We start from the raw sequence: 23,010 nt of genomic DNA, 5'->3' as shown, positions 1-23,010 counted from the left end.
GTGCTGGGCTCCTCCATTGCAGAGAGCTGCTGAGGTGCTGGAAGGTGTTTGGAGAAGGGCAGCAAGGCTGGGGAGGGGCCTGGAGCACAGCCCTGTGAGGAGAGGCTGAGGGAGCTGGGGGGGTGCAGCCTGCAGCAGAGGAGGCTCAGGGCAGAGCTCATTGCTGCCTGCAGCTGCCTGCAGGGAGGCTGTAGCCAGGTGGGGTTGGGCTCTGCTGCCAGGCAGCCAGCAACAGAAGAAGGGGACACAGCCTCAAGTTGTGCCAGGGCAGGTCTAGGCTGGATGTTAGGAGGAAGTTGTTGTCAGAGAGAGTGATTTGCACTGGAATGGTCTGCCCAGGGAGGTGGTGGAGTTGCTGTGGCTGGAGGTGTTGAAGCCAAGCCTGGCTGGGGCACTTAGTGCCATGGTCTGGTTGGTTGGGCAGGGCTGGGTGCTAGGTTGGGCTGGCTGAGCTTGGAGCTCTCTTCCAGCCTGCTTGATTCTATCACAGTATCACAGTATCATCAGGGTTGGAAGAGACCTCACAGATCATCAAGTCCAACCCTTTACCACAGAGCTCAAGGCCAGACCATGGCACCAAGTGCCACGTCCAGTCCTGCCTTGAACAGCTCCAGGGACGGCGACTCCACCACCTCCCCGGGCAGCCCATTCCAGTGTCCAATGACTCTCTCAGGGAAGAACTTTCTCCTCACCTCCAGCCTAAATTTCCCCTGGTGCAGCCTGAGGCTGTCCTCTCGTTCTATGATTCTATGTTTCCAAACCTGCCTGCCTGTCCACACTGCTCTTTCTGATCTCCCCAAGCATAGGAAGGGTTTGTGCTGGGGAAATCCCTTTACTGTCTCTTTTCCCTGGCTGCTGAAGAGCTTTGTGTGTGCAACAGGAGATGAGCAGAGAACTACTACAAGGAACTCATCAGAGCAGAGCTAGCCCAGACACTGAGGTTAACAAATGAGGCTGGAAGAAGAGTTTGCAGCAATGCAAATGATTCTCTCCCCTATCCTCATCTTCTCCCTTTGACAGCTGCTGGCAGCATGCTGAGCTGAAGCCCAGCAGCGCTGGAGCTGGCTCCTTCCATTCCTTGCCAGCCAGCGTGAAAGATGGAGAAACCCAACGGTGCCACCAGATGGACTTTGCTTTGCCATCATTTACTGCTCTGAAGGGTGTGTCAGGGCAACATCCTCAGCTCCCACCCCACACTGTCCCTTGCTTTGCTGCTAAGTGAGGTGAGAGATGTTCCCACCAATGATAGACTGAGGATGAGGAAGAAATTCCTTACAGTGAGAGTGGTGAGACACTGGCACAGGTTGAGGATGGTGAGACACTGGCACAAGTTGAGGGTGGTGAGACACTGGCACAGGTTGCCCAGGGAGGTTGTGGAGCACAGAAGCACCCAATGTGATCTTTGAACTCCCTGGAGGTGTTCAAGGCCAGGTTGGATGAAGCAACCTGTTCTAGTGGGAATTGTCCCTGCCTATGGCAGGGGTTTGGAACTGGTTGAGCTTTGATGTCCCTTCCAGCCTAACCCATTCTATGGTTCTGTAAATGCTAATGCTGTGGGGCACAGGCACTGAGCAGTTCTGCTACCAGCACCACTAACACAAGCTGCCTGCTCCACTCCAGCACACCCTGAGCCCCTGAGGGGTTGCAAAACACTTCACAAGAGCATCCAACAGGGGAAGCTTTGCCACCTCCAGGGTGCCACGGGGCAATGGGCATGTTGCATGCCAGTCTGACATGCAGAGCTTGGCCATCATCCTTCTGCAGCACAAGACTAAGCAAGAGAAAGGCTGAGCTCCACAGCAGTATTCCAGGGGCTGGGATCCTCCATCACTTCCCACATGTCTTGGTGTGGCTGTTGAGTGCTTCTGCTTGGCTGGGCTCCACACTCCTGTAAGACACTCTGGCATTTTTGGCAGCTACTGAACTGGAAGGGAAAGGGCCTGATTATCTCCTCCATCACCTCAGTGGTGACCCAAACCAGTGACCCCTTTTCTGTCACTCTGCATTTGCTTTGGGTGTGCTACAGAGGGAAGGGGCAAAGCTTCACAATAGATCCATAAGCTCCACGCTGCACACGTGGCAGGGCAGGCAGATGCTTTGTTCATGGCGTGGGTTCAGCTCCACCTCTGGCTCAGGGGCTCCTGATCTCTGTGCCCGTGGCAGAGGAGCAGTATGGGAGGCCTTGCTGAGGTGGCAGTGCCAGGGTCAGTGGAACAGGACCTGCTGCCAGCCCAGATCCAGTGCAGCCTTGGCAGCTTTCATAGACTCATAGAATCATAGAATCAGGCAGGTCAGAAGAGAGCTCCAAGCTCAGCCAGCCCAACCTAGCACCCAGCCCTGCCCAACCAACCAGACCATGGCACTAAGTGCCCCAGCCAGGCTTGGCTGCAACACCTCCAGCCACAGCCACTCCACCACCTCCCTGGGCAGCCCATTCCAATGCCAATCACTCTCTCTGCCAGGAACTTCCTCCTAACATCCAGCCTAGACCTGCCCTGGCACAGCTTCAGGCTGTGTCCCCTTCTTCTGTTGCTGCTTGCCTGGCAGCAGAGCCCAACCCCACCTGGCTACAGCCTCCCTTCAGGGAGCTGCAGGCAGCAATGAGCTCTGCCCTGAGCCTCCTCTGCTGCAGGCTGCACACCCCCAGCTCCCTCAGCCTCTCCTCTTAGGATTTGTGTTCCAGACCCTTCACCAGACTCATAGAATTGTTTGGGTTGGAAAAGCCTTCTGAGGTCATCATCCAGCCCAACCATCGACCCAGCACCACCATGGCCACTAAAGCATGGCCCCAAGTGCCATGGCCACAGGTTTCTTGAACCCCTCCAGGGATGGGGACTCCACCACCTCCCTGGGCAGCCTGTGCCAATCCCTGACCACTCTTGTTGGGAAGGATTTTTTCCTGATCTCCAACCTAACCCCCTCCTGGTGCAACTGGAGGCCATTTTCTCTCATTCTATCTATCACTCACTGCATGGCAGAAGAGCCCAACCCCCACCTGGCTCCAGTATCCTTTCAGGGGGTGGTAGAGAGCAATGAGGTCTCTACCTCAGTCTCAATCTTCTCCAGAAAAAAGCTTCTTCCTTTCCACTGCCTGTTCAAAAGCCACCCAGAGACCACAGCCTCCTCCATTTCGCCTTCCCTATCCCAAGCATCATCATCTGCAGACATCTCCAAGCTCACCAGGAGGCTTTAAGCTACATAGCAACAGTGCAAACCAGGCAGTGGAGACAGGAGACATCCCACAGCTGGGTGGGAACAGCAGCAAAACCACCTCCTCCTTCCACAGCAAGGACCCCAAAGCCTTTAATGCCTACAGGAGACTATTTCCAGCTTCACAGCTTCCCCATAGACAACAACCTGCAGCCTTTGTCTGCAGGCTGCTTCCTGACCCTCAGGCAGCAGCTCTGTCACTTCACCCTGAGTGTCCCTGAGTTAGGGACATCGATCAAGGGAGCTGCCCATCCATCAGCCAGCACTGACCCCCTCTGACAGCACACCTGGGAGGGTCTCCCAATGCACCACAGCTGCTCTGAAGTCATTTACATCTCTCTGACTTTTTCAGTTCAGCAGGGAGGCAGAGTGCCCAGTCCTGCAGGGAGGCAGCAAAGTGCCCAGTCCTGCAGGGGACAGCAAAGTGCCCAGTCCTGCAGGGGGGCAGCAAAGTGCCCAGTCCTGCAGTGGGACAGCAAAGTGCCCAGTCCTGCAGGGGACAGCAAAGTGCCCAGTCCTGCAGGGGGACAGCAAAGTGCCCAGTCCTGCAGGGAGGCAGCAAAGTGCCCAGTCCTGCAGGGGGACAGCAGAGTGCCCAGTCCTGCAGGGGACAGCAAAGTGCCCAGTCCTGCAGGGGGGCAGCAAAGTGCCCAGTCCTGCAGGGGGACAGCAAAGTGCCCTGTCCTGCAGGGGGACAGCAGAGTGCCCAGTCCTGCAGGGGGACAGCAAAGTGCCCTGTCCTGCAGGGGGACAGCAGAGTGCCCAGTCCTGCAGTGGGACAGCAAAGTGCCCTGTCCTGCAGGGGGACAGCAGAGTGCCCAGTCCTGCAGGGAGGCAGCAGAGTGCCCAGTCCTGCAGGGGGACAGCAGAGTGCCCAGTCCTGCAGTGGGACAGCAGAGTGCCCAGTCCTGCAGGGGGACAGCAGAGTGCCCAGTCCTGCAGGGAGGCAGCAGAGTGCCCAGTCCTGCAGGGGGACAGCAGAGTGCCCAGTCCTGCAGGGAGGCAGCAGAGTGCCCAGTCCTGTAGGGAGGCAGCAGAGTGCCCAGTCCTGCAGGGGGACAGCAGAGTGCCCAGTCCTGCAGGGGGACAGCAGAGTGCCCAGTCCTGCAGGGAGGCAGCAAAGTGCCCAGTCCTGTAGGGGGACAGCAGAGTGCCCAGTCCTGCAGGGGGACAGCAGAGTGCCCAGTCCTGCAGGGGGACAGCAGAGTGCCCAGTCCTGCAGGGAGGCAGCAAAGTGCCCAGTCCTGTAGGGGGACAGCAGAGTGCCCAGTCCTGCAGGGGGACAGCAAAGTGCCCAGTCCTGTAGGGAGGCAGCAGAGTGCCCAGTCCTGTAGGGAGGCAGCAGAGTGCCCAGTCCTGCAGGGGGACAGCAAAGTGCCCAGTCCTGTAGGGAGGCAGCAGAGTGCCCAATCCTGCAGGGGGGCAGCAGAGTGCCCAGTCCTGCAGGGGGACAGCAAAGTGCCCAGTCCTGCCCTGTCTGCTCCCTGACACGGAGGAGAAGCAGGGATGAGAGGGAAGTGAAAGGTACAGTGCAGCAGAAATTATTCTTTCCTCATGTCCACTCTCAACCTCCTCTCTCCCAGCTCAAAGCCATCCTCCCCCCCACCCCTTCCTGTCACCCCCCTCCTTTGTCAGAAGTCCCTCCCCATCTCTCCTGTAGCCCCCTTCAGGTGCTGGAAAGCTGCTCTAAGGTCTCCTTTGAGCCTTCTCTTCTCCAGACCGAACAGCCCAGACTCTCTCAGCCTGTCCCCATAGGGGAGGTTCTCCAGCCCTCTAATCACCCTTGTGGCCTCCTCTGGACCTCCTCCAGCAGTTCAGTGTCCTTGTGCTGTCTGCTGTGCTGGCTAAGTTGGTGGGATAGACTTAATAACTTGATGGCAATCACCTAAAGATGCTAATGTGGTGGAGGGAGCGTTCCAAAATCAGCAGCTGGTGTGATTCTTGGGAGCTGCTCGACTTGTTCCATGCCCAGCCCCCTTCAGGGCTGTAACCAGAGCTCGGTGGAACAGCAGCTTCAGGACTTTCATGCCCCTCGCAGTCACGAACCCACTTGGTGGTGTTTAGGAAAGCAAATCCATGAGGACAGCAGAGGGGGAGATGCCACAGCGTTGAGTTACTGCACCACACACACAGTGTTTGCCTACCCAGGCAGCCCTGGATTGCTGTTCAAACACTGCTGCTCTGCCTGACGTTGGCAATCAGGGAGCTAATTACACTGGATTAGGGTTTTTCTCTTAATTACATGAAAAATTTAGCGTGGCTGATGTTCATGAGGCTGCAGGGGATTAAGGCAGAAGCCATGTGTTTATCTGCAGGTCAATTATAGCAGTGAAAGCGGTGCTCTGGTGGAGCTTTGTCTCTCCCATTCGTGGACCCCAGCCTGAACCTATCTCCTGATGTTGATTTTGGGCCATGGGCACGATAAGGGATTAGCTGTGCTGGCTGCTGTGTGAACAAAAGCCTGGGGGAAGAGCTGCCTGGGATGTTCTAGTGTGGTGTTCCCCAGCTCTAGGGCAGAGCTGCTGCACCTTGCTGTGCAGAGCAAGCTACAAGCAAAAGCTTTCTGAAAGGGACCTGCAAGAAAGCTGGGAAGGGGCTTCTGGCAGGGGCTTGGAGTGCTGGGATGAAGGGCAGTGGCTTTGAGCTGGAAGAGGAGAGAGTGAGACTGGAGATTAGGAAGCAATTTTTGACAGTGAGGATGGAGAAATGCTGGAACAGGTTGCCCAGGGACAGTGTGGGCAGCAGGACAAGGGAGGTTCTTGTGCCCCTGTGCTCAGCACTGCTCAGGCCACCCCTGGAGTGCTGTGTCCAGTTCTGGGCTCCTCCATTGCAGAGAGCTGTTGAGGTGCTGGAAGGTGTTTGGAGAAGGGCAGCAAGGCTGGGGAGGGGCCTGGAGCACAGCCCTGTGAGGAGAGGCTGAGGGAGCTGGGGGGGTGCAGCCTGCAGCAGAGGAGGCTCAGGGCAGAGCTCATTGCTGTCTGCAGCTGCCTGCAGGGAGGCTGTAGCCAGGTGGGGTTGGGCTCTGCTGCCAGGCAGCCAGGGACAGAACAAGGGGACACAGCCTGAAGCTGTGCCAGGGCAGGTCTAGGCTGGATGTGAGGAGGAAGTTGTTGTCAGAGAGAGTGATTGGCATTGGAATGGGCTGCCCAGGGAGGTGGTGGAGTCTGTGTGCCTGGAGGTGTTGCAGCCAAGCCTGGCTGGGGCACTCAGTGCCATGGTCTGGTTGGTTGGGCAGGGCTGGGTGCTAGGTTGGGCTGGCTGAGCTTGGAGCTCTCTGCCAACCTGCTTGATTCTATGATTCTATGATTCTCTGCTGTGATGCACAGCAGTGTCCTGTGCAGTCCCAGGGCCATGGCACATACCTGGTAGCTGCACCAACTCTGCTGGGGTGGGGACAGATGAGGACAGATGTGTGTGTTGAGCCCAGCAGTGCCCCTGTTGTGCTCAGGGCTGTGTTGAGCAGCATTACATGTGTGGCACACACAGATTGTTCAGAGCCAGCTCATCTGCTTATCTCCTGATTAATTCTGAGATGCTGGAGAGGGCACGTGCTGAAGGCTTAGTAAGCTGCAGAGAAAGAGGGGAGAGATTTCAGTGGTTTAAATCCTTGATCTGCCCCAGAATAGCATTTGGGAAGCAGCCACAGAGGCTGAAGTGGTCTTCCTTGGCATGTGCCACACGCACAGGGAAGGTGAGAGCTACCTCAAGCCTCCATCTACTGGTGTCTGGGAAATCTGAGTGGGAATGAACAGATAGCAGAGCAGAAGGAGGGCTTCAGCTCCCATCAGGAGGAATCAGAAGCCTACCAGGAGGCTTTAATGCTTCCAGTACAGAGTCCTGCACAAGCAAATGCCCTTGAGCAGGATGCCAGCCTGGCTGTTCCCCCTGCCTCCTGGCCTCCCGCGATGAGCCCAGGCTTGGTCCAGCTCCCAATGCCCAGCGATGAACAAAACCCAGACTCAGAGCTTGTGTCCCCTGGTTCAGCACTCCGAGCCCAGCTGCCACGGTGCACAGGGAGCTGGAGAGAGCTGGGAGCTCCCTGGGAGCCGTGGGGCAGTGCCAGCTTGGCTGAGGCTCTGCCCGTCCTTAGGCGACCTCGCTGCTGAGGCTGTCGCTTGAGTGAAACCCAGGCACAGGCTGGCGAAAGCCTTTGGCTCCTTTGTGCCCTGGCCCACTTTTCTAAGCAGAAACTCCCCCTCCCCACCCCTCTGCCTGCCCCTGGGGCAGCTGCAGTGGTTGTGTCCCAGGGGTGTGTGATGCTTGGGAAGAGCCTCTGCTCCTGGGGTTTCAGCTAAGCTTTGGGCTCTGCACTTTGCTCACAGCCTCTGCCCGAGCAAGGTTAGCTCTGACCAGTAACAGCTGCTTCTGCCCAATTCTCCTCCTTCACCTGCTGCCTCCTGGCTGACCTAAAGCCTCCCAGAACCTGGAGCAGCAGGGTTGCAGCTGTGCATCCCTGCCCTAAGTCCTTTTCCATGTAGAAGAGAATCATCATAGAATCATCATAGGATCAACCAAGTTGATCACCAAGCTCAGCCAGCCCAACCTAGCACCCAGCCCTGCCCAACCAACCAGACCATGGCACTAAGTGCCCCAGCCAGGCTTGGCTTCAACACCTCCAGCCATGGCCACTCCACCACCTCCCTGGGCAGCTCATTCCAATGCCAATCACTCTTGGAGGATGCTCCAGGGGGGAAAACCTTCCTGTTCCTACAGAATCATAGGCTTGTTTGGGTTGGAAAAACCCCCTGAGATCAAGTCCAGCAGCACCAGGCCATTAAGCCATGTTCCCAGGTGCCCTGCCCACACATTTCTTGAGTCCCTCTGAAGTGACTCCGCCACCTCCCTGAGCAGCCTGTTCCAGTGCCTGCCCAACTCTTCTCTGCTTTGCTCAGCTGTGCTTTCATTTACTTCCCACTTGTAAGGGCTGGAGCAGGATTAGAGCAGCACAAAGCAGGGGAAGCAGGGGGAAGTCAAGGAAAGAATGGCAGAGGCTGAAGGAACAGGCTGCAGGAGGGTCAGCCTGCAGTGCCCGGTGATGCAGCAACACCTCCCTCATTGCTTGCTCTTGGAGGGCAGCGCTTAGTCCCTTTGATGATTTCCTTGCTCAGTGCCTGCAAGCTGCAGAGTGCTGCTGATTTTAATGATTCCCATTTCCCACAGCAGCACTGAGCCACCCTTTTGAAAATCAAATGGGATGTAAAGGGAAAAGGGTGCTTGCTGCTGAACAAAAGGGAAGGGAAGTCCTGGCACTTCGTGGCTCTTTAGTAAGGGGCAAGCGAGAAGTGAGGAGGTTTTGTGTCGTGCTGCAGATGTGCCCTGAGCTGTCCTCCTTCCAGGGAGTCAATCCACAGGATGCTCTGAAGGGTTTCCACCATTCATGGGTTGTGCTTTTGATGCTGGTGGAAGGTGCAGGGCTGATAACCCTGAAGCCACTCCATTGTCTCCTTGCAACAAGTGCTCCAAAGGCAGAGCCCTGCTCCTTCCTTCCCAGCAGCCTGATTCCTGTAGCCCCCTCAGTTGATAGTCATTGCCTCCTGCTTTTGAATTGCCTCCTCTTCTGTGCTGGCTCTCCTGCAGAGGAGGTCAGGTAGTCTTCTGAGCACTTCACTCAAGCATTTTTTTATCCCCTTTTTTTCCCCCAATCTCACTTCTGCACTTAGCTGAGCCAGGTCTGGTCTGTGCCATAGAATCACAGGTTGCATCAGGTTGGAAAGGACCCTCCAAGTTCATCTTGTCCAACCTCCTCAGTAGTCAGCAGGGACACCTCCAACTAGAGCAGGCTGCTCAGGGCCACACTGAGTTTCACCTTGAATGTCTCCAGGGATGGAGCCTCCACCACCTCTCTGGGCAACCTGTTCCAGTGTTCCACCACTCTTCATTGTGCAGAACTTCCTCCTAAGTCCCCCTTGCTGCAGTTTCATTGCCCCTTGTCCCATCACCACAGGTCCTTCTAAACAGTCCCTCCCCAGCCTACCTGTAGGTGTTCTTTAGATGTTGAAATGCAGCTCTGAGGTCTTCCTGAAGCCTTCTTTTCTCCAGGCTGAACAGCCCCAACTCAGCCTGTCCCTATAACAGAGGTTCTTCAGCCCTCTGAGCATCTTCATGGAATCATAGAATCAAGTAGGTTAGAAGAGACCTCCAAGCTCATCCAGTCCAACCTAGCACCCAGCCCTGCCCAACCAACCAGACCATGGCACTAAGTGCCCCAGCCAGGCTTGGCTTCAACACCTCCAGCCACAGCCACTCCACCACCTCCCTGGGCAGCCCATTCCAATGCCAATCACTCTCTCTGCCAACAACTTCCTCCTCACATCCAGCCTGAACCTGCCCTGGCACAACTTGAGACTGTGTCCCCTTCTTCTGTTGCTGGTTGCCTGGGAGAAGAGGCCACCCCCCACCTGGCTACAGCCTCCCTGCAGGTAGTTGTAGACAGTAATAAGATCACCCCTGAGCCTCCTCTGCTGCAGGCTGCACACCCCCAGCTCCCTCAGCCTCTCCTCATAGGATTTGTGCTCCAGGCCCCTCACCAGCTTTGTTGCCCTTCTCTGGACATGCTCCAGCACCTCAACATCTCTCTTGAATTGAGGGGCCCAGAACTGGACACCTCCTGGCACCGTGCACATGCTTGGGCTTTGTGCTGCTTCTCTGGGCTGTGTTAAGTTTTCCCATGGGCACAGGGCTGGGAAAGATCTCCCCTCCTGATGGCAACCCACCCAAATGCTGGAACTCAAAGATAAAGCAATGCTGCTGATTTGCAGCACCATCCAAAGAGATGGGACCCAGCCAGCCAGGCTGCCCAAATCTGATTCTAATGAACCCATCCCCGGAAGAACGCTGCTTAATTAATTAGGAGCTCATTTGCATGAGGTGGCACATTATTAAAGTTCTGCTGCTGCAAGGAGAGCTGTGACAAGGTGTGAGCTGACAGCTTTTCAAAGGAAAAGTCTCTTAAAGGCCTGATCTCCCGAACTGGCAGCTTTGTTCTGAACCAGCCTCTCATGCAGTAATAAATTAAAGACATGGGGGCTGCTGATTAGTCTCTGCGTGGTGCCTCTCTCCCATCCTCCCTGTTTTATCTTGGAGGATCAGCTCTCTAGAAGGGTGGAGGGAGCAGAAGGAGGGAAGAAGGAAATGAAGGCTTAGTGGGGAGAGAGAGAGAGAGAGAGAACAGCTTCAGTGGCAATCTTCCTGCCTGCAGCTTCAGTGCAGAAATTGTCTTCCTTCACCTCCAGGAGTCAGTCCCCTCGCAAAGTCTTTCTTCCACTGGTGAATAGGAAGGGCTGTGGTCATGGAAGTTCTTCTTTGTGTATCAGGTCCAAGTGTGGCACCTCCCAAACTGGTACCTCGACTGCTGGCATCACAGCTGGTTGCTGTGAGCCAGGAGGCTGCTGAAACAGCTGAGATCTTTGGTATAGACTCATAGAATGGTTTAGGTTGGAAGGGACCTTAAAGCTCAGCCAGTTTCAGCCCTCTGCCATAGGCAGGGACACCTCCCACTAGAACAGGTCACTCAAGGACTCATCCAACCTGGCCCTGAACTTCTCCAGGGAGGTTGTGGAGCACAGAATCACCCAATGTGATCTTTGATCACATTGGGTGATTCTGTGCTCCACAACCTCCCTGGGCAACCTGTGCCAGTGTCTCACCACCCTCACTCTGTGTGCTCCACAACCTCCTTGGGCAACCTGTGCCAGTGTCTCACCACCCTCACTCTGTGTGCTCCACAACCTCCTTGGGCAACCTGTGCCAGTGTCTCACCACCCTCCTTGCAAACAACTTCTTCCTAACATCCACTTTCAATCTCCCCTCTGCCACTTCAAACCCATTCCTCCTCCTCCTGTCACTACAAGACCTTGTCAGCAGTCCCTCCCCAGCCCTCCTGGAGCCCCCCTTCAGCTACTGCAAGGCTGTTGTCTGTGATTTGAGCTCAAGCACAGAAGGAAGTCTCTTCAACCTCAACAGTTCTGTGATTCTGCCCTGCTCTAGGACTTTAGAAGTGTCAGGAATGGTCACAGTCCTGGAGGGCAGCTCCAGGGTGGCTTTGCAGCCCCAGTGCCTGTGCTAGCAGAGCTCCCTGCAGTGAGCCCTTCCCCAGGCTGATGTTTCTGCCCTGTGAAGTTTAGCTGGAAGGGCAGTCCCAGTGTGGATGGTTGAGTCTGTTTAATGCTTAGTCAGGCAGGATAGTTCTGGAAGGGCTGGATTTTTCTCCCTCCTTGGAGATCAGATCATTTAGTCTTGAGGAGCTGTTTTTGCTCTGAGCCATTCAGCCTGGCAGTGTAGTGACTATCTGGAGTGAAGCCATCTCCCCATACCAGCTTTGGAGTGAAGATAAAGGTGATGCCCATCCTAGCAGAGGTTTTCTATCCTAACCTGGGGGGAGCAAAAAAAAAGCATGCAGAAAATGTGACAGGAGAGAGAAAAGAGCCTGGGATATGAGGGAGCCTGCAGGTAATGAAGTTAATTGGATCTGCTGATTTGAATTGAAGCTGCATGCAAGGGTTGGTGCCGAGTTACTCACAGCCATGGCTGTGATTTAAAGGGAAGATACTTAATGGGATTACTATTTCACTTTAATTCCAAGGGGGAGGCTTCCCACCTGGAGAGCAGTGAGGTAATTCATGCTCCTGTGCTCCTGCCCAGCTCTTCAGGGGTGGGTTCCCCCCGCTGCAGATGGAGAGAATAGATTCATGGAATGGCTTGAGTTGGAAAGGACCTTAAAGATCATCCAGTTCCAACCCCCTTTCCATGGGCAGAGACACCTCCCACTAGACCAGGTTGCTCAAAGCCTCACTCAGCCTGGTCTTAAACACTTCCAGGGTTGAGGTCCTTTTCAATCTAGAGTGAATCTGTAGCCTGGTTTAATTAAACTGGATTAACAAAAGCAAATCCTCTCTGCAAAGCTTGTTTGGTGCAGGCACACACAGAGAAAAGCCAAACTGATGCTCCTTGGTTATGTCCTGTTTGGGGGAGTGCTGGCATTGAGTCTCTTGCTTGTGTAAGCTTCTAGTGCTAGAACAAGGTGGAGAAGACCTCAACAGAACCATGGACAGAAAGGAAGGTCTGGGGGAGTGCTGGCATTGAGTCTCTTGCTTGTGGAAGCTTCTAGTGCTAGAATAAGGTGGAGAAGACCCCAACAGAACCATGGACAGAAAGGAAAGTCTGTTTAAACTGTCATCTGCTCTGCCATGGGGAGATCACATTTGGAGTATTGGGTCTAGTTCTGGGCTTCCCAGTTCAAGAGGGACAGAGGACTGCTGGAGAAAGTCCAGCAGGGGCTAAGAGAGTGATTGCAAGACTGGAACCTGTCTGTGAAGAGGAAAGGCTGAGAGCCATGGGGCTGTTTATCCTGGAGTAGAAAAAAATGAGATCTTGTCAATGTTTGCAAACATCTGAAGGCTGAGGGCCAAGAAGAGGAGGCCAGAATGTGCCAGAGGAGGTCTAAGCTGGGTGTTAGGAGGAAGTTGTTGTCAGAGAGAGTGATTGGCATTGGAATGGGCTGCCCAGGGAGGTGGTGGAGTGGCTGTGGCTGGAGGTGTTGCAGCCAAGCCTGGCTGGGGCACTTAGTGCCATGGTCTGGTTGGTTGGGCAGGGCTGGGTGCTAGGTTGGGCTGGCTGAGCTTGGAGCTCTCTTCCAACCTGCTTGATTTTATGATTCTGTGATCCAGGTGGGTTTGGAGTGACTCAAAGACATGGAACCTCCACCACATCTCTGGGCAGCCAGCTCCAGGGCTCCAGCACCTTCAAAGCAGAGAAGCTCCTCCTCATGTTTAGGTAGAACTTCCTATTGTTCAAGGTTGTGCCCATTACCTCTTGCCCTGTCACTGGGCACCACTGCAAAAAAAAAATCAAGCCTGGCCCCATCCTCCTGCCACCCAACCTTGAAATATTGATGAGCATTGTTAATAGATGAGGAGAAGCTGCAGTTCTGGAGGAGCTAATGGGTGGCCTTGCTTCCAGGATCCGGGATGAGGAATTGGTCCCTTCATGCATGGACTTATTCAGCTGTTTTTTCTGGCAGCAGGCATTTCATCATGAGTCAGCCTCGTTGAAAGCCTGGTAATGAAAGCAGACAGGTAATTTAATCATGGAAAGTTCCTACAAAGAGATTCGATGTCTTCTAATAGGGGACTGCTGGGAGGGACTGGAAGGGAATCCAGACATGGCTGTGCTCTGGTGCAGGCTGGGCAAGCTACCTGAGGAAAACTGGAGTGCAGGAGTTGTGCTGCAGCCTCAGAGAACCACAGGGCTTGGAAAGGACCTCTGGAGATCATCCAGGCCACATTGTAGGAGATCCTGGAGTGGAGCTGCGCTGCAGCGTGGGGGTGACCCAGTGTGGGTCTGTGCTCGCCCCTGGAGATGCAGCACTTGTGGTGTCTGCAGCCAGGTGGTGGCAGCCAGGTCCAGCTGGCAGAGCCTCTGAAGGGCTGCAGGGCCCTCATGGAATCACAGAATTAATCAGGTTGGAAAAGACCTTAGAATCATAGAATCATAGACTCAAGCAGGCTGGAAGAGAGCTCCAAGCTCAGCCAGCCCAACCTAGCACCCAGCCCTGCCCAACCAACCAGACCATGGCACTAAGTGCCCCAGCCAGGCTTGGCTTCAACACCTCCAGGCATGGTGACTCCACCACCTCCCTGGGCAGCTCATTCCAATGCCAATCTCTCCTTCAGTGAAGAACTTCTTCCTGACATCCAGCCTAAGCCTGCCCTGGCACAGCCTGAGGCTGTGTCCCCTTGTTCTGTCCCTGGGTGCCTGGCAGGAGAGTCCAACCCCACCTGGCTACAGCCTCAGGTAGCTGTAGAGTTGCTCCTCAGTTGAGCAGCATCCTGGCCCCTCACATGGGGCTTCTCTCCAGCCAGGGTGATAGCTGGGCTTGCAGATGGCATTCCCAGGCAGTTTATGGACTGTGCCTGTAAACAGCCATCAGCAGGATGGAAAGGAAAATGCTGTACCTGTCCCAGATGACTTCTCCCAATCTATCTCCAAGTGTCTGAGGTTTTGGCCTGTCCTTCTGGTCTCTGCTGTCTCTCAGGTGGCTGAGCACATTTCTGCTCCTGGACACCTGGTTTCCATTGCACTGCTGTGCTTCTCCTTGTGGTCCCACTGCCCTTCCGGCCCCTCCAACCTGCACTGCTTCCTTCTGTGGCTTTCTCCTAACCCCTTCCTGTGCCCTATCATCATGGCATGAGAGAACAAATCCTGTTAGAGTTAGGGGCATGTAAAGAACCATGACCAACATCAGCCCACGCACCCATCCTCCTCCTCCTCTGTCCTGCAGCACCATGCCTGGACCTTGAGCTCCAGGCTGAGCCCAGCCACGCAGGGCTGGTGCCATGCTGATGTTGCCCTGGTGGCTCAGTGGTTGGCTGGCACCTGGACACTAAACCAAGGAGTTCTTTCTCTCTCCAAACATCAACAAGAAGCTTCCTGCTGTGGAGATGATATTTTTTTACCCCCCTCTTCTCCCACATTTGGAGGAATCATCATTCTCCTCTGACATCATCATTTGTTGGCATGGAAACCAAACCCTCAGGCAGAGACACAGTGGAGCATCCTGGTGTTTGTGGCCACATCATGGGCATAGTGCTGTGGGGTACCTCGGTGGGTATAGTACACCCCAAAGCATGAGGCACAGGGGAGCCTCATCTCCTGTGGGCTCTGAGCAGCGTGGAGCCATCTCACCTTGACAGGCTGATGAGAGACCCTGGACTGCTCCTCTTGCCTGTGTGAAGGCAGCACCCAGCACCCCGTGCAGGGCTCTGGCTGTGTCCCAGGCCAGCCGTGCCAGGCACCGCTCCAGTCGCTTGTCTGTGCAGGAGGAGCCATCGGGCACATGATGCTGTCTCCAGCCCAGAGCCACAATTCCCAGTTGGATCTGGCCTGCACGAGGCTTGTCCAGTGGTATCTCTCTTTATTAGCCCTGTCTGACCTCATTACCAGAGAGAAGCTCCCTTTAACGAGCTGCTGGTGCCCCCAGGGAACCCTGGAAAACAGTTCCTGCTCGCAGAGGCTGCTGATCCTTCATGCCCAGCAGCTCCCTTCCAGTGTGGCCATTAATCAGGAGGCTGCATGCAAGCAGCAGGGTGTCCCTGGCAGCCCAGTGTCCGTGGCAGCCCAGTGTCCCTAGCAGCCCAGTGTCCCTTACAGCTCAGTGTCCCTCACAGCCCAGTGTCCCTGGCAGCCCAGTGTCCCTGGCAGCTCAGTGTCCCTGGCAGCTCAGTGTCCCTCACAGCCCAATGTCCCTCACAGCCCAGTGTCCCTGGCAGCTCAGTGTCCCTGGCAGCTCAGTGTCCCTGGCAGCTCAGTGTCCCTGGCAGCTCAGTGTCCCTTACAGCCCAGTGTCCCTCACAGCCCAATGTCCCTCACAGCCCAGTGTCCCTGGCAGCTCAGTGTCCCTGGCAGCTCAGTGTCCCTTACAGCCCAGTGTCCCTCACAGCCCAGTGTCCCTCACAGCCCAGTGTCCCTGGCAGCTCAGTGTCCCTGGCAGCTCAGTGTCCCTTACAGCCCAGTGTCCCTCACAGCCCAATGTCCCTCACAGCCCAGTGTCCCTGGCAGCTCAGTGTCCCTCACAGCCCAGTGTCCCTCACAGCCCAATGTCCCTGGCAGCTCAGTGTCCCTGGCAGCCCAATGTCCCTGGCAGCCCAGTGTCCCTGCTCTTTCCTCCCCAGGTGATTTTGCAGCCTTGGCCTCTGTCCATGCCATGGGCTGTTACATGCAGGTGGTGCATGCATGGGTTTGCAGCACCCAGCAAGGCACTGGTCTTGTACTGGCCATGACTTCTCAGTACTCCATGGAATCATAGACTCACAGAATGGTAGTTTAGGAGGGACCTTAAAGATCATCCAGTTCCACCTTCCCTGCCACGGGCAGAGACTTCCTGCTGGACCAGGTTGCTCCAGGGCCCATCCAAGCTGGTTCATGATAGGTCCTGATTTGCTGGGGTGTAACTAAAGCAGGATTTGACCTCCTGGGTTTTTTGTGGCTTCTCCTTTTTGGGTTTCTCTTGCTTTGTAGGGCCAGCCTTGGCCTGTTGGCACAATCCTACCTGCATCCCTCCAGCCAGGAGGGTTAAACCAGAGCACTCCCATTCCCACCTGGTGCTCCTTCACATCCCTGAAACCTCAACAAGGTGCGGAGAGAAGAGAAGAGAAGAAGTGCAGAAGGTCTCTGTGTTTGTGTACCCAGCATGTCTGTAGATGGCAGGAGGCCTTGGGGCTCTCTCCAAGAAGAGGATTTATCTGGAGGAGGGTGCAAGGGGAGCATCACTCCTCTCTGAGTGTGAAGATCTCCTTCTATTTCCAGCTGGGGTGGCACATTTCTCAGCTAAAGCTTATGATGCTTCACAACCTGCTCTCTTACCTCCTGGGGACAGAAACCAGGGGGGGAATACTCATCCCTCTCTGCTGCTCCAGCCTGCCTCTTCTGAAGGCTCAGACCATGTCCACAGCCACTGTGTGTGTGTGTGCCTGTCCCTCCACACTGCAGCCAGGCAGCAGCCTGTCGAGCCAGCAGCAAAAGGGAATGCGGCAAAGCAGCTCAGTGTGGGGCTGCAGCAGATGGCAGCTTTGTGGTACCAGGCTTGCATCCAGGGATGCTTGGCCCTCCTGTCCCTCTCCCTATCCCTCTCACTCTTCTCCTTCCTTCTCTCTTTCCCCTTCTCCTCCCCACTTCCCTCTCCCCTTCCCTCTTCCCTTCCCCTTCCCCTCTCCCTCTGCCTTTCCCTCTCCCTCTTCCTCTCCCTCTCCTAAACAGACAGTGGAAATCAAAAAGCCTTTCTCTGGGCTGGTCCAGTCTGAAGAAGAGAGGGTTTGAGGGGAGACCTCATTGCTCTCTACAGCTCCCTGCAAGGAGGTTACAGTGAGGTGGGGGTTGAGCTCTTCTCTTTATTATCAGGTGATAGAATGAGAGGAAAAAGGCCTCAAACTGTGCCACGGGAGGGTTAAGTTGGAGATAAGGAAAGATTTCTTCCCTGCAAGAGTGCTCAGGGATTGGCACAGGCTGCCCAGGGGGGTGGTGGAGTCCCCATCCCTGGAGGGGTTCCAGAAACCTGTGGCCATGGCACTTGGGGTCATGGTTGAGTGACCATGATGGGGTTGGGTTGATGTTGGACTGGATGACCTTAGAGGCCTTTTCCAACCCAAACAAATCTCTGATTCCATTAACCACCCAGCCCTTGGCTCTCCTGGGCTGCTCTGCCTCCTTGCCTGATGGCTGCCAGCATCTCCAGCCCTGCAGATGCCAAGTTGCCATCAGATGACTTCTCCAAATATGCAAATCCTGGTGGGAAAGACAATGTAAATTGTTTGTTTATCCTCTTCCCTTCCCTTCTGCACAGTCCCCTAGGGCCATGAATTATTAACTTGTGGAAGAGAAGACATCTCTTCCTGGCAGGGATGGGTTTTGTCACAGCTTGGGCAGGTTTCCCTGCAGGAGCAGGGAGTTGCCTTTTGATGGGGTACAGGGAATGGCTGCTGGGAGCCTGTAAAGCCAAGCAGGCTGTGTGGCTGCTGTGCTCCTTCCCTGCTCACTCAGCAGTGTGGGCTTCACTTTGCTGAATCCTGCAAATTGGAAAGTAATGGGATGGAAGCAGCAGCTCCACATTTTTAGGCAGAGATGACTGTGTATCAGTTCTGCAAGCCCCCAACACAAACAGGACATGGAAGTGTTGGAGCCAGTCCAGAGGAGGCCACCAAGGTGCTCAGAGGGCTGCAGCAGCTCTGCTCTGAGGACAGGCTGAGAGAGTTGGGACTGTGCAGCCTGGAGGAGAGAAGGCTTGGAGGAGACCTTGGAGTGGCCTTGCAGGATCTGAAGGGGGCTGCAGGAGGGCTGGGGAGGGACTATTGACAAGAACTTGTAATGCCAGGAGGAGGAGGAATGGGTTTGAAGTGGCAGAGGGGAGACTGAAAATGGATGTTAGGAAGAAGTTGTTTGCAGTGAGGGTGGTGAGAGACTGGCACAGGTTGCCCAGGGAGGTTGTGGAGCACAGAAGCATCCAATGTGATCTTTGAGATGTTCAATGCCAGGGCAGGTCTAGGCTGGATGTTTGGAGGAAGTTGTTGTCAGAGAGAGTGATTGGCATTGGAATGGCCTGCCCAGGGAGGTGATGGAGTGGCTGTGCCTGGAGATGTTGAAGCCAAGCCTGGCTGGGGCACTTAGTGCCATGGTGTGGTTGGTTGGGCAGGGCTGGGTGCTAGGTTGGGCTGGCTGAGCTTGGAGCTCTCTTCCAACCTGCTTGGTTCTATGATCCAGATGGGTTCTCAGTCTTTGTTCCCTTGCAAGCCCATGGTCACACATGCACATGGTCATACCTTTGCTTGCTTCCCATGGTTACAGCTCCCTGGCAGTCTGGGTGCTGCCTTTGCAGCAGCCAAACTTTCCTGTCCTTTCTCCTGGGCCGTGGCAGTCAGATCAGCATGGGTGGAGAAGGAGCCTCAGCTTCAGCTCCTGCAGCTTCACATTGCCTGCTCGCTGTGTGCTCTGCCTGCAGCCTGCCAGCTGAGCTTCTGAATGAGATTCTCTTCCCTCTTTCTCTTTTTGCTTGCCTCCTCCTCCTCCCACCTCCAGCATCAAAATCAGAATTTGGCTGCTGTGACATCACCTGTGATCTCTTTGTGCCTCTTCCAGATCCGAGCAGATGGTCCTCCCCACGGTGGAATTCAGTATGAGACAGTGACAGTGTTCAAGGACGGGAGCCCAGTCCTCCGAGACATGGCCTTCTCCATCGACCAGAAGTACCTCTACATCATGTCAGAGAGACAGGTAAGGCTTCTCTGCTTCTCTGCAGCCTTCCATGGCTGCTTCCTTCCACGAGGAGTGTGGTGGCAGAGCTCCTGGAGCTCAGGTTGCGTGTCGAGCCCTGTGGTGCCAGGATGGGTGTGGGCAGATGGAGCACCAGCAGAAGTTGTTCAGCCTGGAGAAGAGAAGGCTCCAGAGGAAGCTTAAAGCAGGCTTCCAGTAGCTGAAGGGGCTACAGGAGACCTGAGGAGAAACTGTTTCCAAGGGCTTGTAGTGATAGGAGAAGGGGCAACAGATTGAAACTAGAGCAGGGTGGGTTTGGATTGGACCTTAGGAAGAAGTTCTTTACTGTGAGGGTGGTGGAACACTGGAGCAGGCTGCCAAGGGAGGTGGTGGTGGAGGCCACATCCCTGCTCAAACCTGATGGTGCTCTGAGCAGCCTGATCTAGCTAAAGATGTCTCTGCTCACTGCAAGGGGGTTGGATTGTTTGGCCTCTAGAAGACCTTTCCAACCCAGTGCATTCTGTGATGCCATGGTTCTGCCTCTGACAGAGGTTGTCATCAGTGCACAGGGGAGAGAGCTGTGCCTGCTTGTCCTTGGCTGCAGATGGTGGGAGCTGAGCTGAGCTGAGCCTGCTCTGAGGCTCTCAACCATCCCTGCCTAGATAATGAGATCCTAAGCCACAAGCCTCGAGGTTTCACTCCCTGCAGCCAGGCTGTGGCTTTGTGTAGCTTTGTCTGAGCACCTCTTGGGATGACTTTGTTTACTGCTCTGTTTTAAATGGTTGTGAGTGGGTGATGCTGGTGCACCGAGGTGGGACCAAGCACAGGTGGGGGTGGGGGCTCTGCAAGCAGTGTTCACACTGAGGTTCATGCTGTGCTGTGCACTGCTGTGCCAGTTCTGCTGCTGCCACGGAGGCAGTGCCCACTCTGGCCCAAAAGAGCACCAGCAAAGTGATTGTGATGGGAATTTATGGCTGAAGGTCCACGGGAGGCTGTTGCTTAGGGCAACCAGCACCATGTAAACAGTCTGAGACCTTCTGTTCTTCTCTGAGACGAGGCAACACACCAAGTCCCCACTGCTAAGCCCAGCTTCTGGCTTCACTGCCTCTGCTGGGCCTTTTGTTGGCTCTTGCTCACACCTCCAGAATTCAGATTAACAGAGCTGGAACCCCATGGGTGATGGAGACAGGAGAAAGGCTGCAGCTGAAGGTGCCTGGATGCTGTTCCACTGTTCTGTGTTGAGTTGACCCTCTGGTCACAAACAGCTTTCCACAGATGCTGCTAAACAAATACCTGCTCTCCCTCCCACCTGCTCCCAGAGATGCTGTGCAGAGCTATCAGTGGGAGGTGCTCAGAGATCTGCTGGTGGAGGCTGAGAGCAGCTATCTTGAGCTCCCCTTGCTCTCAGGAGCTCAGAGGTTTCCTCCCAGTGCCAACAAAGCCTGTAGCAAACCAAGAAAACTGGCAAACACTTTGACTGCTTCTAAAGTTCCTGGAGGCCAGGGAATAAATAGTTTGGAAGAGGGCAAAGTCTTCTCCCTGCTAATAGACTCAACAGAGCCTGGAAAATCAATCTTATGAAGAGCAAGTGAGGGAGCTGGGGATGGTTAGTGTGAGGAAGAGGAGGCTGAGGGGAGACCTCATTGCTGCCTACAGCTACCTGAAAAGAGGCTGTGTAGAGGCTTCTGCTTCTCTTTTCTCACAGGTAATTAGTGATGGAACAAGAGGAAATGGCCTCAAGCTGCCCCTGGCTGGGTTCAGACTGGACCCACCCAGCAGGAGTGGTCATCACCCAAGGAGGTGGTGGAGTCCCCAAGCCTGGATGTGTTTAAGGGTCGTTTGGATGTGGTGCTTGAGGATATGGTTTCAGGGTGAACTCCGTAGAGGAGGGTTCATGGTTGGACTTGGTGACCCTGGGGCTCTTTTCTGTGGTTTTGTGAATCCCTGTGGCTAGAGAAGGCATTAAACCTGTGTCACAGCAACCTGGGGCTAGGAGCTGCCATGAACAGCCAGGAATTTGGGATCCCATTCCAGTTTGGGCTTGGATTTGGTGGTGATAAGGAGGACCTAGGCAAACTTGGGGATGAAATGATTCCCTTGAGCTGTGAGCAGTGCCTGCAGGAGCTGTGTGCTCCAAGTGCTCCCACCAGGGAGGAAATGATCCCCCATGGAGGAAGTGATCCCCCATGGATCTCAACCAATTGAGGAGCAGTAAGGGCTGCAGTAAGGGTGGTGAGACACTGGCACAGGCTGCCCAGGGAGGCTGTGGATGCTCCCTCTCTGGAGCTGTTCAAGGCCAGGTTGAATGAGGTCTTGACCAACCTGGGCTAGTGGGAGGTGTCTCTGCCCATGAGGATGATCTTTAAGGTCCCTTCCAATCCAAATCATTCTGTGAATCCATAAACTGTCTTCCTTAGGAGGCAAATCCAGAGGGAATGCCTCCAACTCATCTTTTGGGGGTGAGAGTGTCTTCATATTCATCAAAGTGCTAATTTGCTTAATTGTGAAACAAAACAGGATGTGGAGAGAATTAGCAAACAATAGAACATTCCTGGAATGTTCATTCCCTTGCCAGCCATGGCTCTGGCAGAGCACTCAGGGAGGGAGACTCCAGGGGGATGCCATCCCTCATTCCTTGCAGGACTCCCCATTGGATTGGCCTTTTGCCCTTGGGATGAGTGCTTTGGGTCCAGAAGTCCTGGCATGCTTTGCATATGGATTTTGTCAGCTCCTGTGACCCACTGCCCTAATCCTGGCAATGGGGGGAGAGTGGGAGGAGAAGATCTTTTTTTCCCTGGTGATTGAGAAGGAGTCATCCCCAAGAGGAGGAGGAAGGTCCACCAGCTGAGGTTGTAAATCACAGAAAGGAAGGAACCTTTAAAGCTTATCTACTCCTCTTCTCCTGCAGTCAGCAGGGACATCTGCATCTAGAACAGAGCCCCAAACAGCCTGACCTGGAATGGTTGCAGAGGTGGAGCAGGGCCAGGAGGATGCTGAGAGGGCTGCAGCAGCTCTGCTGTGAGCACAGCCTGAAAGAGTTGGGGCTGTGCAGGCTGGAGCAGAGGAGGCTCCCAGGGGACCTTCTGGTGGCCTGCCAGGATCTGAAGTGGGCTCCAAAAAAGCTGGGGAGGGACTTTTGAGGCTGTGAGGGAGTGGCAGGAGTGGGGGGAATGGAGCAAAGGTGGAGGTGGGGAGAGTGAGGCTGGAGGTGAGGAGGAAGTTGTTGAGCAGGAGAGTGGTGAGAGGCTGGAATGGGTTGCCCAGGGAGGGGGTTGAGGCCCCATGGCTGGAGGTGTTTGAGGCCAGGTTGGCTGAGGCTGTGTGCAGCCTGCTCTAGGGTAGGGTGTCCCTGGGCATGGCAGGGGGGTTGGCACTGGCTGCTCCTTGTGGTCCCTTCCAACCCTGACTGATTCTATGATCTCTCACCTCTCTGGGCAGCCTGGACCAGGGTCTCACCACCCTCAGTGTACAAAGAATTTCTTCCTGCTGTTGAGTCTGCATCTCCCTCTTTTAGTTTCAAACCACCAGTCCTTGTCCTATCACAACAGGCCCTGCTCAAAAGCCTGTCCCCAGCTTTCTGATCAGCCTCTTCAGGCACCAAGAGGTGGGAAGTGGCCTCAGAAAGACTGAGAATACACAATAAAAATGTCTTCTGGAGTCTTGAAATGTGGAACAAAATGAAATGGAGCTGCCACAGAGAGCAGCTGCTGCCAGCATCGCTCTGCTGGGGGAGGACTGTCCAGAGCCTGGGGTTTTAAATATCTCCTGAGACAGAAACAGGATTCATGCCTCTGTCAAAACACAGCTTTCAGAAAATAGGCTTGGGCTCTTTTTGTGGCTGTGTGTGTGGAATTCAGCTCAGAGACATGTGCTCCTCCATCCCCCTCAGCAGCAGGTCCTGAGCTCTCCTGCCTGGGCTGCAGGGTACATGGAATCATAGAACTGTTTGGCTTGGATAAGACCTCTGGGAACATCCAGTCCAACCAGCAGCTGAAGACCACTGTGGCCACTAAGCCACATCCCCAAATGCCATGGCCACAGGTTTCTGGAACAGCACCTCCA

The 23,010-nt window shown here is 55.0% G+C and overlaps 1 protein-coding gene across 6 annotated transcripts in view; it reads left to right on the top strand.

Moving 5' to 3' along the window:
- The window catches only part of PLXNA2 (plexin A2), a 238,189-nt gene that overhangs the window by 89,621 nt on the left and 125,558 nt on the right, over nucleotides 1-23,010 (top strand). For all 6 annotated transcript variants that reach the window (XM_064173717.1, XM_064173716.1, XM_064173718.1 and 3 more), the window contains exon 4: nucleotides 18,835-18,969. In XM_064173717.1, coding sequence (XP_064029787.1) covers nucleotides 18,835-18,969 — 135 coding nt within the window. The remainder of the gene's footprint in view (nucleotides 1-18,834; nucleotides 18,970-23,010) is intronic.

Source organism: Pogoniulus pusillus, chromosome 39, assembly GCF_015220805.1.
Source record: "Pogoniulus pusillus isolate bPogPus1 chromosome 39, bPogPus1.pri, whole genome shotgun sequence".
In the NCBI taxonomy this organism is placed as follows: Eukaryota; Metazoa; Chordata; class Aves; order Piciformes; family Lybiidae; genus Pogoniulus; species Pogoniulus pusillus.
Note: the sequence above shows the minus strand (reverse complement) of the source record. Positions and strands in the feature narration are given on the sequence as shown.